Source organism: Chiroxiphia lanceolata, chromosome 8, assembly GCF_009829145.1.
Source record: "Chiroxiphia lanceolata isolate bChiLan1 chromosome 8, bChiLan1.pri, whole genome shotgun sequence".
NCBI lineage: Eukaryota > Metazoa > Chordata > Aves > Passeriformes > Pipridae > Chiroxiphia > Chiroxiphia lanceolata.
This window is the reverse complement of record NC_045644.1, coordinates 3575683-3591027: the sequence shown is the minus strand read 5'-3', so window position 1 is coordinate 3591027 and position 15345 is coordinate 3575683. Positions and strand designations below refer to the sequence as shown.

The 15345-nt window shown below is 49.9% G+C and overlaps 1 protein-coding gene across 9 annotated transcripts; it reads right to left on the bottom strand.

Moving 5' to 3' along the window:
• Window positions 1-11112: 11112 nt before the first annotated feature.
• Window positions 11113-14517, bottom strand: LOC116790553 (PHD finger protein 7-like). 9 transcript variants are annotated; one of them, XM_032695629.1, is made up of 9 exons: window positions 14424-14477; window positions 14214-14338; window positions 13817-13908; window positions 13636-13672; window positions 13299-13406; window positions 12792-13058; window positions 12467-12580; window positions 12197-12315; window positions 11113-12028 (listed from the first exon to the last, which is right to left on the bottom strand). In XM_032695629.1, the coding sequence occupies exons 1-9, from the start codon at window positions 14448-14450 to the stop codon at window positions 11337-11339; spliced, it is 1581 nt and encodes a 526-aa protein (XP_032551520.1). In that variant the 5' UTR covers window positions 14451-14477; the 3' UTR covers window positions 11113-11336. The 9 variants fall into 9 exon arrangements, with proteins under 9 accessions (XP_032551520.1, XP_032551519.1, XP_032551527.1 ...); XM_032695628.1 differs by having other exon boundaries at window positions 11116-12028; window positions 12467-12583; XM_032695631.1 differs by having other exon boundaries at window positions 11125-12028; window positions 12467-12583; window positions 13299-13423; window positions 13636-13725; window positions 14424-14471.
• Between the last annotated feature and the right edge of the window lie 828 nt (window positions 14518-15345).

Genomic DNA, 15345 nt, shown 5'->3' with positions numbered 1-15345 from the left:
GAATGATTAGTCATCTGTGGGTGAAGGGAGACTGATTTCCATTTGGAAAAGCCTCATTGTTGCAAGGGGTAATGTGTCACTGGGACTGTTATTCTTAGGAATAAGAAAGAAATGCAGCAGGGTGTTGCTGAGGAGGTTTGACATTTCTGAGAGCTGTGCTTATGGAACGTGATTGGGAAGGAGGGAAATAACTGAAGGAAACCACGGTGTAAACAGCATTTGGTCTCTGAAAGGACTCCAGCAAAAGGTAAACACCCAAACTCCTTGGCAGCCCGAAAGTTTACTTTTTTAGAGTAATAGGGCTGGCAAGGATGAAGGAGATGATCAGGTCTGTTCCCCTGCCCCAGTTACAGCTCTGTCAGTGTTTGCCTGATTGCCTGAAAGGGCTGGAGGGCAGAAGGCTTCACTGTGTGTTTTAGTGCTTCCCTGCCCTTACTGGCAGCAAGTCTCCTACCACATCTGTCTGTTTTGCTGCCCATTACAGTGTCCCTAAGGCCACAGAGAACAGGTTATTTTATTTTCCTTCCATGCAACAGCCTCTTACATACCTAAAGTCTGTTATTGTTCTTGTTTCAGTCCTTGCTCCTTCTCTGGTTAAAATTCTGAGTATTTCCTGAGAGACAATGTTTTCTAGAGCCCTTGCTGTGCTATTCCTGCAATTCCCTGCTCTGCTGTGCCCTCAAAAATGCTGGGTAGAGGCAGACTAGTTCACATGGCTTGGATGCAGTACTGTGATTTATGCCCCAGTATTGTGGGTTTTATTTTTTTTGTGCAAACTGCTTTGAAGAACAGCTTTGAAGCTGTTTCCCCCCCTTTTTTATTTGTATAATAGGCAAGAATTACATGCATGTAAAATTCTGCAACTTGCTCGACTGACTTGTGTCCTCTGAGAGTATTTCTCTGGCTGCTGGTGATCAATTTGAGCCCTAATCTTGTCCAGCCTATTTTCTGGTTGCAGATTTGCTAGGCCAAGACTTTTCAGAACTGGAGAAATATTTCTCCAGCAGACCAGTGCTGGATCTCTTGGCTTTTTGTTCATCTTATAGTTGCTTCACGAGTCTAATTTTTTTTGCAAGCTTATGGAAATCGGGGTGTGTATAGACTTTCTGAAGACAAGTCAGAAACTGTCATCCTAAATTGCCCTTATTTAACGATGGGGTAATTTGAGTTTTCTGTTTTAACCTGAAAGTTCTCTGACCCTCTCAACTAAGCAGGGACCAGGGTGTGTAACTGCAGCCAGAGCTGGAACAGACAGAGGGGTTTGATTTTTGGTTTAATTACAGTTCAATGCCAGAACAAGTACACAATTATATGTATTATTTCAGAGGTGAAGACAGGTACCCAGGATTTCTCTTTCCAGACACTCAGCCTGTCACCAGTTAACCTCTGCCTAGCAACAATAAAAACCAAGTTGGCAGTTGTCTGTGAGATGACAGAAAGAGCTGGGATGGCCAAAGGGAATGTCAGAGATCCTCCTCCTGTACAAAGTGACAAAATGACAGGCAATCAGGAAGATCATCTGCCTTTGGAATGTTGAGTCTGTTTTGAGAAGGGGGGGGGGGCAAAAGAAGGATTTGCTTTATCATGGAAAGTGTTTTTTGGCAATCCTAAAGTGGAATTTGGCCTGTTGTCAGTGACGCTGCTCCAACCTCTCAAACTCAAATACAGCTGCTTGTATAACTAATGTGCTTGTAAATCCGTCTGTGCTTTTATTGTCTGGGATCCTAATTAGCCTCAGAAATTTTCTTCAGGGCTTTTTATTACCAAAAAAATGTAGATAACTAAAGTGCCCTCACCTGCTGAGTGCCAGAAACCCAGTGCTTTGGGGTTTGTACTTGTTCCACTGATTGCTCAAGTGCAGGTAGCTCAGCCAAAGGCTGGTGCTGAGCAAAGTTTGACTCAAAGGAGGCCAAACTGAATATAATTTACAAATTAGTGTAGTATGCACACAAGAGTGTACAAAGAAAACATATAAGACATTTCATAAAATACTATGAGCTTGGTTTCTGCATGACACCTTTCTAAGAGGTGAAGAAGTGATAAATGCAAACTCAGAGAATGCCCTTTCTGTACCTTCCTAGTGTATTTTTTTTTAAGTTTTAATTAGCTGGAGTTGAGAGTGTGGAAATGGCATTGCTTTGGTGATGCTTTTTGCTGCTGTAATTGAAGTTTCTTTTCAAAATGGCATTGGAAGGAGCTTGCATTGCTTGTCCAGAGGGTTTAGGTTTCTTTAGCAAGAGCTATATAGGAATGTAACTTTCTAAAGGTAGGAATATGTATCTCCAAAATGTTCCTTTAAGCATTTGGCTGTAAAGGCCTAATCTGCCTCTGTCATATGACCTGCATGTATTTTTGTGAAGTAGCTTCTAATGTTTCTTTCCATCAGGTGCATGCAATGTTTTTCTAAATGAGCAGTGACTCTGCCTTCAGTGCTGTGCAAACACATGGAGGTAATCCAAGCACCCCAGAGCCAAACCAGCATTCCTGGGGCACCCAGGGCAGCCCTTGGCTTCACTGGGAGCTTTGTGTGCGGAAATAATGCCCAATTGTGCTGGCACCTGTGCACTTTGGCACAGGAAACGTGCGTGGGTTTTGGCATGAAATCACAAAATATATATCCTGGCATAGAAAGAAAAAATTAGACTCTTTGTGGGCAAATATAAACCAAGATTTAAAGGCACCAAGTGAAACACTGAGAGGCAAGAGCCGCACAGTGAACAGGGGGAGATGGGAAAACATAAAATGCAGGGTTTCCTTTTTTCCCCCCTTCCTGCTGGCAGTCTTGGGAACCGTGCTTATGACATTGTCCTTTACCTGGGCTTCTTTTCAGCCATGAATTTGTGTCATCAAACAGCATTTTCTAAAGTTAAAAAGTTACCAAAATAGATTGCTTAATAGGACCCAAGTGCCTGGTGGTCATGACCGGGTCAAGAGCTGCACATCTTGAACCTGGTAGAATTTTCCATGGTGAAGCAATCTCTTTTGTTTTTGTCTTTTAACAACAATGTTGGTGGACAAGTTGAGTAGAAAAGCAGGCCCTAGTTGTTTCTTTGTTATTTTTTAGTTGTTTGTTTGTTTTTTTTTTTTTGGCTGTAGCTACTTTTTAATCTCTTCCATCCTTCCGGCAGCAGGTGGAGCCAGAAGCTCGGTTTTAAACTGAGAATTTACTGCCGGGTGCAGAGTTTTGAAGTTTGGGGCTCCTGGGGACTTGGTTTTGGTCTTGGCTAATAGCAAAATGTGACACAAACTTCAGTCTCATCTCCAAGCACTATCTCAAAGTAACATGCACTGTGCATTCTTGTGGCTAATCTTGTGTGAAAGGGGATTGTAAAAAGAATTCCTGTACCTCTAGCGTGGCAAATGCCCAGTAATTCTGGCTGAGAGGGATGTAGGGAAAGCTTAGAGAGGGGAAAAAAGAGGCTTTCCTTCTCACAGTACTGAAGTAGAGCAAAGGAGAAGGTGGAGGTTTGAGACAAAATTTCAAATATACCTTTAAACTTGGGAACTGCTTTCCCTAGGCCTCCCTGTGGCGCTTCAATCCTGAGTGAGAGGCTTAAACAGTTGGAGTTGCTGCATTTGTGCAGTAAAAAGAAGTGCTTTGCTGAACGTTCACTCAACCCTCAGCAGGAGAAGCAGACAAGGAAAAAAGTGGTACTGGCACTATGAAACATTAAAAATTAAATTAAAAATTCCTCCTACTACTCTGGTGGGAAGCCCACAAAGCTTCTGTGTTGGGCATCACTTGAAACAGGTCTTGGGGGTCATTTGGAGGGTCATCGAATGCTTGAGAGTGGTAATTTTCATGGAATCGTGGAATCATAGAATAAGTTGGAAAGTACCTCCAAGACCATGAAGTCCAACTGTCCTGCTTCATCTGTAAAACACAGGGAGCAGGAGGAAGTTATCCTGGCCCCTTGCAGTCAGATTGCTCGGGGGTCAAGGAAGAGCTGCTGTCTTGGGCTGCTGGTGAGAATGGTGCTTTGTTTTTAATTTCCAGTGGAAGTTACTGTGCTTTTATTTTTGTCCTTGAGGCAGCCTGTCCTCCCCCTGCAGCCCATTGTGCTGGATGTTGACGTGGCACAGATAAGAGGTGGCCATAATGAACCCTCTTCAGTTGTTTCCCTCAACGCTCTCTGCCCCTCTGCTCTGGCTTGTTTGGAGAAATCTGAGCAGAGACTGTGCTGTCTGGAAAATCCCCAGGCTGTTATTGGCACTTGTCCAAACAAATATGGGTAGAAAGCAACTCCTACTTGTTCCTGTAAAAAAATCCTATTAATCTGCCATGATTTAGGCTGCACAGAAAGCCCCTCAAGAGTATTGACCCTTTGCACAATGCTCAAACCAAACAAAGGCCTGGACCTTGGATGAACTCCTGGCTCTTCCTTGGGGTCTGACTCATGGGAGACCTAATCCTCGAGCTAATACAGTCATTTGGAAGAGCTGTGAAATGAGAAAGGCGAGTAATTACCCTCTAAACACTCCGTTCCTGTCTGCCATAGGTATTTTTAGCAGACTCTGAGGCTGTCCTGCCTCAGATGAGTTGTATCAGAGCCTAATTTTATGCAAGGAGTAAAACCATGGCTCAAATGGACTGTCCTGGTAGGAATGGCAGTGGTGTACATTCCATCTGGCTCTTGTTGGCAATACAATCAAGGCCTGGTCAATATGTATTAAAGTATTTGGCAATTAGGGCTGTGCTGGAGGAGTTACAGGCCTCACATGGATGTGGTGGGAGTTTCCTTGGCATTCAGAAATCATCCTGAGACCTTTGAGGGAGAAGATGCACAGGAGTGCTCCCCTTACCTGCAGCTATAGGTGACAAGAACATCTATTTTCCAGTAGTCCTCTAGAGTTTTTCATCTTTTACCCTTAACTACAATCAGATATCATTATAAATATGAATTAATTTTTATACTGGAAGCATTTTCTGAATAACATGAATAGAACAGCTTCTCCAACAGGGGCCTTCACTCACTTCCATCCCAATGGAGGTAGGACAGTTGAGGAAATCACAAAGCACATGAAAGTTTTGGTGATTATTCTGTGCTCCACACCTTCTGCCACCAGTTACTTGGCAGCTCCTGCCTTCTCTGATGATAAATGCTCATCTTTTTGAATAACCAGGATAAGGTAAGTCTCACAGGGACTGCCCAGCCCTTTCATCACAGGTGGGAGCAGCAGCAACTGTGGAGGTGCAGGGGGAAAAACTCAAACAGTTTTGTATACTGTATTTCAGTAGTTTAACACACAAACCTTGGTCAGGACTAAAGATTTAGCAGGAAATTCCTCATTGTTTGCATTACAGATGTGTAACTGTGTACAGGCTGTCCTTGTGGTGAGTGGGGGGAGCCTTGTTGGAGCAGGTAGTTGTGAAAAGGATCCTTTATGGGGGGTTATATTGTTCATATGGACAGGAAACCATTGGAGGAGTACCCAGCTCTGTCCCCATTTTGTCTTCAGGGAAAAACCCCCAATACTGAGTTTTGACTGCTCACTCTGACGTAAGGAGTGGAACAACGTTAACCATTCAGTGCTCAGCTCCTCTTGGGGAGTCCATGGCACTTCATGCTTCATTAGCTGCTGACAGTCCCAGGTCACTCCTGGGGAGCTGGTGCTGAAAGAACTGCAGTGACCTGTGGACGGTAACCAGTTCCATGCAGGATAAGTCCCAGTGACCTTCAGTCACCCAGCTCCATGCAGGACAGATCCCACTGCCCTGCTGCTGAGCACAGCACCTTCTCCCTCTACAGAACAAGGATAATCCATGTGCTTTCCATCTGCCACCCCATTTGATGGACTACAAGCTCTTGAGACATCAGCGAGTGTCCCTTCCTCTGATGGTGCCCTGTGCCTGGCATGACAGGACCATGATTCCTCCTCTGGCATCTAAACAGTGCCATCATGGAGTGATCCCTAAGTAAATGGTGCTGATACACACCCAGGGTTGCAAAGCAGAATAAGGGGAAGAGAGAAAAAGACCAAGAAAATGATGCTGTTGTGCAAAAATATCGCATGGCTTTGTGCCTCTGCATCAGGCTGCTCCCCCTGAGCTCCCCTGGGGGAGGCTCTGTGTGAGCATGGACCAGAGCCATGCAATTGGGACATTTTGTATTGTCTGGGATGCAACAAATGTCAGGCAGTTGGAATAGAAACACAGAGCTGTGGCCTTGCTGATACAGTCCTTGATCTCTCCCTCCCATGTGCAGGAACAGTTGCTCCACGTCAAGGCCAAAGGCAGCGTGAGAAAGGGACTGGTATTTGCATGTGGTACAGGCTCAGAGCTAAAGGGCTTGGGTTGGAGCTCCCAGCTCTGAATTTAACCTTGGAGAGCACAAAAATGAAAACAGGATTAAAGCCAAATGGGGAAGGTGTCCCTGTGCAGCCTCTGCGTTTGGAGCAGGAAGTACCGGCATCATTAAAGACATTGGGTGGTTGCAGAGGGACCTGTTCAAGCAGGGCTGCTTCTTCTGGTGAAGGAGCTGATCAAAGACTATAATTTTGAAAGACCCTGCTCTCTGTGGCCCTGTGGAGATGAACTGGGATCACATACCAGGGCTTTTTAAGCACTGGTTATGTCCACAGGTGGGAGCAACAGCTTGTCATTAGGCAACCTGGAAGAACTTCATCCCTGAGAGGCCCTTTGAGGACTCGTTGGGTTTTTTATTTTGTGGGTGAGGAATCCACTTGTCAGATTTTCCCAGGAGAGTCTCAAGGTATTCCTGATGATCCTCCAAATGGATGTTTGCTGCAGCCCAGACTTCTTATGAGGAGGGGGAGGCACTGTGGTGGGGGCCTGGGGAGTGCAGGGTGCTCAGAGATGGGTGGGGATGGCTTTTCTTTTTCCGAGCTGAAAGTCAACAGTTTGTAATTCACACACCATGAGCTTGAGCAGGAACATTTTGGTTTAATCTAGTCCTCTGCCCACACTATTCTTCTGCAGGCTAGTGGGTGGTCACATGCTAAACCAATAACAAATAAATTAAAACCAAAAAGGAAGGCTGACAACCATGGTGGTGCCTGAGACCTCCTTCCCCATGTGGCACAACTTTCCTTGTCTCATTATGGCTGGGCCAACTCTGCCCATGAAACTGTGTTGGTGCTCCAGTGAGGCTGGAACAGGTGAGATCTCAATCCAGAAATGAAGGTAAAAATACTGAACAGGGGGAGAACAAGCTCTGGTGGGAAATCCAGCACAGTCAGAGAAGTACTGCTGCCTGCCTTGCCCTGTGAAAGAGTCCTGAGGGTTTCCCTTCTCTTGGCACAGCTAAAATTTGGATCTTTGGAGAATATGTTTTAAGAGAATTTAAATTTAAGAGAAACCTGGAGTGTGATCAATTAAGAGAATTTAAGATAATTGCACAATTTAAGACAAACCTGGGATGTGATCAATATTTATCTAAAGAACAAAAAAGTGATGAGGATACGAAAATCTGGAATAGCTCAGTGGGAGGAAGCACAGCTCACTGAGGTTGCACAGAGCGATGAAGCTTTGCAAGAGCAGGAACAAAGTGCTGGCAATGGCAGCAGGTCACAGAGCTACTTTCAGCCCTGCTTTCCAGGCAAGTACTCTCTCCCAAAACCTGGGAAGTGTCAAAAAGTGCTCTTCCTTTGCCCAGTGGGGTCGTTATCTCCCACTTCATCCCTTTCATGCCTTGATTCCCTGCTCTTATTACCCGGGGCTTGGAGTACACTTCATTCTTCTCTTAAAGATTCAGCACATGACGCCTCACTCTTTATTAAGGCTAAACAAGCCAGATGTTTAAATGTTTCCAGTGATGTTTTGTCTTCATGCAGATCTTGTTTTCAGAGCTTAGTTCTGAGAGCAGCAGCCAGAGCTTTCCCAGTGTGAGGATCCACAACAACTGCTGCTTTTCCCTTGTTCACAAATACTGTCAATCTGTTGTGGAAGGGACTAACATTGATTTAAGTGATGTTTTCCTGCCTGCTAATCAGTGTGAGAGGTGAGTTTTGTTACAGTACCCAGTGCAGAGGTGAGACGTCACTGTGGATTTGAATAGGAAATATTAAAGTAGTAGCAGAGCAGCCAGAAACTCCACAATTAAGTTCCATCCATCTTGTGGATGTGAGGCTTTGAAATTTTTAAGGAGGGAGATTAGTCACTGAGAAAGAATGAAGACTATTAATAGAATATGATCCCTGCTCATTACCAGACTCCAAGCAGACAATTAACATCAGGAACACATCACACAGCGTGGGTGACCACTGGCCCATGGGCTTGTATCCCCCAACCACCACCTTAGAGCTCTCTCTGAAGGAGGGTCATTCAAGCAATACTGGTAAAGATGTATCTCAGAAAATTAAAGCAGACTTTAATATTAAGCAGTGGTAGAAGAGGTTGTAGGCGGAGTGGGCTGCTAGATCCCTGCTACATCCCTGCTAGATCCTACAGGATACTACAGCTAGATCCTTGCAGCTGCTTTCTCTGTTGTTTTATCTGACTGAGCTCACCAAGAGGGGGGGAGTGTTGATCAGCTGGAAGGCAGGAGGGCTCTTCAGAGGGACCTGGACAAGCTGGAGGGATGGGCTGATTCCAACGGGCCCAGTGCTGGGTCCTGCACTTTGGCCACAACAACCCCTGGCAGCCCCACAGGCTGGGGAGAGAGTGGATGGAGAGCAGCTGGGCAGAAAAGGACCTGGGGGTTCTAACCAACAGCAAGGTGAACAAGAGCCAGCAGTGTGCCCAGGTGGCCAAGAGGGCCAATGGATCCTGGCCTGGATCAGGAACAGGTGTGGCAGCAGGAGCAGGGAAGTGATTCTTCCCCTGTACTCAGTGCTGGTGAGGCCACCCCTGGAGTGCTGTGTCCAGTTCTGGGCCCCTCAGTTCAGGAAGGACATGGAGGGGCTGGAGCAGGTGCAGAGAAGAGCAGCGAGGCTGGGGAAGGGACTGGAGCACACGTGCTGTGAGGAGAGGCTGAGGGAGCTGGGGCTGTTGAGCCTGGAGAAGAGGAGGCTCGGGGGAGACCTTATCCCTCTCTCCAGCTCCCTGACAGGAGGCTGTAGCTGGGTGGGGGTCGGTTTCTTCTCCCAGGACCCAGCAGTAGGACAAGAGGGCTCGGTCTTAAACTGTGCCAGGGGAGGTTTAGGTTGGATATTAGGAAGAAATTTTTTACAGAGAGAGTGATCAACCATTGGAATGGGCTGGCCAGGGAAGTGGTAGAGATTTTTAAGGTGAGACTGGATGTAGCATCAGTGCCATGGTCTGGGAACTATGGCGGGGTTGGATCCAGGGTTGGACTTGATGATCTCAGAGGTCTTTTCCAACCTGGTTGATTCTATGATTCTATGATTCTAAGATCACCCACTGCTGCCTCTGCAGCACATCCTCCTCCTCCTCTTCATCAGGTCCCTAATCCCAGCGCTGTCTGAAAGCTTCATCAGGGACAAGTTTTATTTTTTCTTCCTGCTCATCCATAAAAGTTTAAAGCGGCAGAAGATTGAATTAAAACTGATTGGGAAGCAGCTGCTGCTCACAGGTTTTGACAATAAAAGCATTTTCTCAATTCCCTGACCATTTCCAAACCTAGTTTCCACACTGTATTATATAATCATAGACTGGTTTGGGTTGGAAGGGACTTTAAAGGTCATCTCATTCCACCCCCTGCCGTGGGCAGGGACACCTTCCACTAGCCCAGGTTGCTCCAAGCCTCATCCAACCTGGGCTTTAGCACTTCCAGGGATGGGGCAGCCACAGCTTCTCTGGGCAACCTGTACCAGGGTCTCACCACCCTCACAGGGAAGAATTTCTTCCCAGTATCCCATTTAACCCTACCCTCTGTCAGTTTGAAGCCATTTTACCTTGTCCTGTCATTCCATATCCTTATCCAAAGTCCCTCTCCAGCTCTCTTGGAGTCCCTTTAAGTACTGGAAGGTGTTATAAGGTCTCCTCAGAGCCTTCTCTTCTCCGGGTCGAACAGCCCCAGCTCTCCCAGGCTGTTTTCATGAATCCCACAATTCCACTGCACTGTTCCTGCTGGGGCACACAGCTACTGTCACCCTGTCTTGATGTGAAACTGTGGCTCACCAGCTGCATTTGGGCTTCTTCAGCCTAAAACTGAGCCCCTTTTTGATGACTGCTGTGGGAGCAGCAGGTTCAACTTGTGCCTTCTTGGCTCCTGCCTGTGGCTGCCTGTGTGGGCAGAGCACTGGTCTGCAGAAAAAGGTGATGAGAAAATTCTGAGGGACAATAACATGCTGTTCCTCCCCTTCTCCTCTTTACCTTTCTTGGCAGAGGGTGAGTGGAGTATGAGGAGCATCACTGCCCATGGGCAACCCCACGCTCCTGGGGTAGCAGAAGTAAAAGTGTATTTGTCAAGGCTCAAGATAAAGGCTCAAAAGAAAATCTAATATTCAAAACCAATATAAAATGTAGTCTAGGTCAGATTCACTTAGGACACACTTTCCTACATGTTCTGTGAGACTGAGGATGTGATTTTTTTTTTATTTTTGCATTTTTTAGCCCTCTGTTAGCCATCCTAGCTCTCTGAATGAGTTTTGTCCTCACATCTCAGACACCCGGGCCTGTGCCCCGACTTGAAATCCCTATGTCATTGGTAGATCACAGTCAGCAGCTCATTGCAGCTGCTATTTATAGCCCGTCACCCTGCCTGGCCACCTCTCCTCCCTTCACACCTTCTTAGTAGGGAGCTATAGGATCAGCCACTTTGTCTCCACTCAGACTATGGGTGTTTAATCTCTGGTTGGGAGTTGTAGCCCTGTGCACAGAAAGAAATGCCTGTCTGACTGTTCCAGGCTCCCAAAGCCTCCTCTGCACATCACTCAAGGTTTTTTTGGACGTGTTAGTAAAAACACACCTAATGCATGTGATCAGCGATGTCCTGAAGAGTTTGAGGTCAACCCTGAACATGGCACGTTGGACAACATGAATAACGTGACTTGAGAAAGACTGTCTGGAAAGCTGCCTGGCAGGAAAGGACCAGGAGGTGGTGGTTAGCAGTGGCTGAACACAAGCTGATGTTGACAATGGCAGTGGCGTTCTGGCCTGCACCAGGACCAGGGCAGTGACTGTCCCCTGTGCCCCGGTTCCTAATGGAATATTCTACCAGAGCTGCTGAATTGCATTCCAGATGTTTTCCAGCGAGGAGGTGGAATTTTTGCGCGTCACCTGCTGCTAATACAATGTATTTACAGGACTTTGAGTCCACAAGCTTCACCTGACACCAAGTGCCACGATGAGACAGTTTGAGTCCCTGAGGGGCCACACATGCTGGAGTGCCTTCCTGAACTGGGACATCAGTTGCAGGAGGCTGCAAGATGACTGGGGAAGGAGTGTGGCCTCTCCCGGTGCAAACGAACTTTTATTTTCTTTTTTTCTTGTGTTTCTGTGGTGGTGGTGGGGGCCCAGCGCGTGGGGCTGGTGCACACCTGGTCCTGCGGTGGTTTCTGGGCAGGCTGTAGGGCTTCCTCGCCCGCCGCCGCCGCCGTGAGATGTGTCGCATCCGAACCGGCCCCAGCTGGGAGCGGTTTTCCCTCACGGAGCTGGGGAAGAGCCAAGACGGCCTGTACAGCGGTAGTAACTGTGCTGCTGCTCTGCTGGCCACCCAAATGCTGCGGTACAGCCACGATGCCTGACTGGAGGTGCTGGGCCCGCTGGCTGGAGCGCTCTGGGCTGGCTCTTCGGAGATCCTGCGGCGTTTTGCTGGCGGGCTGTAGGGTGTCCAGGACTCGTTGTCCTGCTCCGGGCGCTGCCGCTTCAAGCACTGCCGAGGGCAGGGAAAGCAGACAGGAAACGTGTTCTGGGACAACCCCGACACTGCCTGACTGGAAGTGCTGGGGCTGCTGGTCTCAGCACTCAGCAGTGGCACACGGTTGATCCTTGGGCATTTTACCGTGGGGCTGCCTGAGTTTTGTGCCTGCCGTAGTCTCTGTGTGCACTGTTGGATCTGGGCTGGCCCAGGGTGTCTGGGGAGGCTGCTGCTTGCATGGCACAGCCCTGATGCTGCCTGGCTGGAGGTGTTGGGCCTGACAAGCTCTGAATTGTCAGTGGAGGCTGCAAGGAGAGGCAGGAGGGTCAGCAGGATGGGCACTCAGCCCCTGGGCAGGAGAGGCCACTTGGTACCCACGGGCCTCCCGGAGCCAAGCCCAGCCCCAGGTCCTGTTGCCAGACCCAGCCTGGCCTCTGGCCCCAGTGCAGGGCACCGAGTGCTTTGCCACCCACCAGTCTCTGTACCAGCACAGCCCTTGCACTCCCAGGAGCTGGTGCTGCTCTCCAAAGAGGAGCAGCGTCGGTGGGTGCCCTCTGCAGCACAGGAGCTGCACAGGAGCAGTTCCCAGGGTCTGGGGAAGAAAACGAGATACTGGTTGTGAGGATAAAGTGTCGCAGCAAGGGATGGCCCAGCAGAGCCCTTCTTCTTAGTCCTTCCTCTCTGAGCCTGTGGGGAGACAAAGATCCTGTCCAGAGCCCTGGATTGCTGCTTTGGCAACTTACCCCTCTTCCTCTGGGTGCTTCCTGCCTCCCGGGCAAAGGCACGTGCTGGCGTCGCAGTGGCTGTGCCTCTGATCTAATGCTCTGACTGCTGGGTCGCTCTCCCATGATGGAGGTCTGCTGGAGAAGGAGGGGAAAGTGTTGAGCCCCATCTGCCCCAGGTAGACCCAGGCAATCCCTACTTTTCTGCCTGCCCCGTTTCCAGCTCCTCCATGAAGCTGAGTACAAGAGGCATGGGACAGAAGGCAGTCAGGCCTGCTGGGGCAGTCTCTAGGCTGGCACTGCACTTGGGCCTGATGTCTTGTGAGTTGGGAAGAGAAAAAACAACCTCTTGGAGATTCGTATCCCCATGGTGAGCATTTCCATCAGAAACAGCTCTTGGTTCTGGCAGCATGGGCAGCGGAAGCAGATGCCAGCATGGAGAGCCAGTCTCTGGATGCAGGGCCGGTGGAAGTGGGCATCTTGGCACGCGGGGCACACCATTGTTTTGTAGGATGTTTTGTCTTCCACGGTATCTAGGCAGATGCTGCAGGTGTTGTTCTGCCTTGGACAGGCCTGCACTGCCTGCCGCGGGCGGTGCTCCCAGCAGAAGGACCTGGGGGCATGATGGAAGAGATGAGTGAGGAGAGGTGGGAAGTGCCGAGTCCTTCCCCAGCAATGGCGAGGACGGCGGAGGAGCTGTGACGGAGCCCCAGCCCCTGTGAGGGCTCTGCCTCTGGCTGTGGGAGGCTGCTGGGAACTGTCCTTGTGGGTTCTCTTTTGCCTGGCCACTGTGGACAGGAGGTGGTTTGAAGACAAACGAGAAGGCTCTAGCACGAGGGCTGGGAGCCCTTACCTGTAGAGCCCGAAGAACTGGGTGACGCATTCACCCTGTGGAGCACAGGGCAGGTGGAAGCTGCGGTCACACCCAGTCTTCCAGCAAGTGATGGTGGCCCCCATCTTGCTGCAAGCGAAACAATGCTGGAAAGAGCACAGCAGCCCCTGAGCAGCAGGATCAGGGCTGCATGGCTACCTTGCAGCTCCGGGCAGGGCATGGGATGTGGGCACTGAGGGCTCACAGCCCCAGACCTGCCTGTGCACAAGGCTGTTGCCTGTGCTGGGGCTGGGGTTTCTTTCCTGGAATCCAGGAGCCTCTCTTGGTGCAAAGCTCCCTGCTCCTTCCAGGTCCTCACCTTCTTGGCTGCCTCCTGGATGACGCGTCTGGTGTCCCTAACAAAAAATTCTTCCGAGTTCTCTTGTGGAAAAAGCCCGCTGGCAAAGAACTGCAGAGCAGGAAAAGCCAGGAACTCCTTAGTTCAGCAAGTAAGGGCCCTTCCCTGGCAGAAAGCTGGAGGGAGCCCTGCGAGAACTCACCTGGCAGTAGATATGGACACAGAGCCTGAACTTCACCCTCTTGATCCCACAGATGTCCGGATCTGCCTCTGCCCGGCGACACAGCAGGCACACTGAGAGAGAGAGAGCACATGGCCCTGGGATGAGCACCTCTGTGGGGCTGGGGAAGTGCACCTGCAGGATCGTCCCCCAGATTCTGCTCTGTCCCTGATGGCCTGGTGGAAGGGCAGGATAGGGCAGGTACAGGTGCCCCAGCAGGTGCCCACAGCCCAGCCTGGGCTGGCCCAGGAGAGCAGGGTACCTGCCCTAAGGCAGTCGGGAAGCTCCTGCCTCCCTCTGCCACTGTTCTTGGCTGCTCACAGTCTGCTTTGGCATCCCCTCTGCTGCCATAGGAACTATGGGGAGAGAGACTTCTCACCTTGCTCTTTCAAGACTTTGTCCTGCTGTGCCATTGCAGGTATGGAACAGGTTGATGGTGAGTGTCTGGAGGGCCTTTGCTGCAACACAGCTGGCCTTTCTCCTCCTGACACTCGTGCACCAGCCCTGAGTGAAGACAGAGATGCATGTGAGCTGCCTCAGGGACACCAGAGCCCCCCCCCCCCCCCAGTTAACCTCCCCCCTCAGCCACCTTCTCTCCTGGTTGACAAGCAGCCATCTTTCACGCCTTAGACCTTGGAGATGGTGTCACAGTGACTTCTGTGACATTGCCACCACCGACTGCATGCTCTGCCAATACTGGCTTGGGTGATGATGTCACAGTGCCTGCTGTGACATCACCACCACCTCGACAGTTTGGGGTTTGGGGACACACAAGCCCAGAGATGGGAACCTCACTGAGTGTGGAGCCGGTGGCAGCGCTGAGCATGTGCACTGGTTGTGGATAAGATGGAGTTAACTTTGCATGGGGCCATGCTTTGGGTTTGTGACCAAAGCAGGGTGGGGGACACAGCTCTGAGCCACAGCTGAGCAGGGACTGCACAGTGCTGAGACCTTTTCTGCTCCTCAGCCCAGCAGCAGGGAGCAGCCTGGGGGGCACCAGATGTTGGGAGGGGACACAGCCAGGACAGCTGGCTACCGTGACCCCAGGGAGAGCCCCACACCTCATGATGTTGCTCAGCAGCACAACTGCTGCTGCTGCTGCTGCCCCTGGACCAGCAGGGCATCAGGCCTGGAGCCACTGTGGCCTTTTGCATCACTTGTTTGGTTCTGGTTTGTTTTCCTTATTAAACTGTCTCAGCCCATGAGGCTTTGCTCTATCAGCTACTGTGCCAACTGTGATATCCTAAGCATGTTGAAGACCAGGATCCATTCAATGTCCCATCACCATTCCCAGCACCAGCGACATAAAGCCTGATTCCCACCCCTGCCCTGTCAGGCCCTCAGCCACAACCCACAACCACCTCCAGGCGTGGGGAAGAGCATCTGGAAAGCTGATGGGTGGGAAAAGGTCTGGGGGTACTGGTCAAGAGCAGCTGAATATGAGCCAGCATGTGCTCAGTGGTCCAAGCTGGCCAATAGCACCTGGCTTGTACCAGCACTAGTGTGGCCAG

Coding starts and splice junctions, on each gene's coding strand:
- LOC116790553 (XM_032695628.1), bottom strand. CDS start 14,450: ATGGCTGCTTGTCAACCAGGAGAGAAG. Junction 13,059..13,298: donor CAGTTCTTCGGGCTCTACAG/GTAAGGGCTCCC, acceptor TCATGCCCCCAG/GTCCTTCTGCTGGGAGCACC. Junction 12,316..12,466: donor AAGCACCCAGAGGAAGAGGG/GTAAGTTGCCAA, acceptor TTTCTTCCCCAG/ACCCTGGGAACTGCTCCTGT.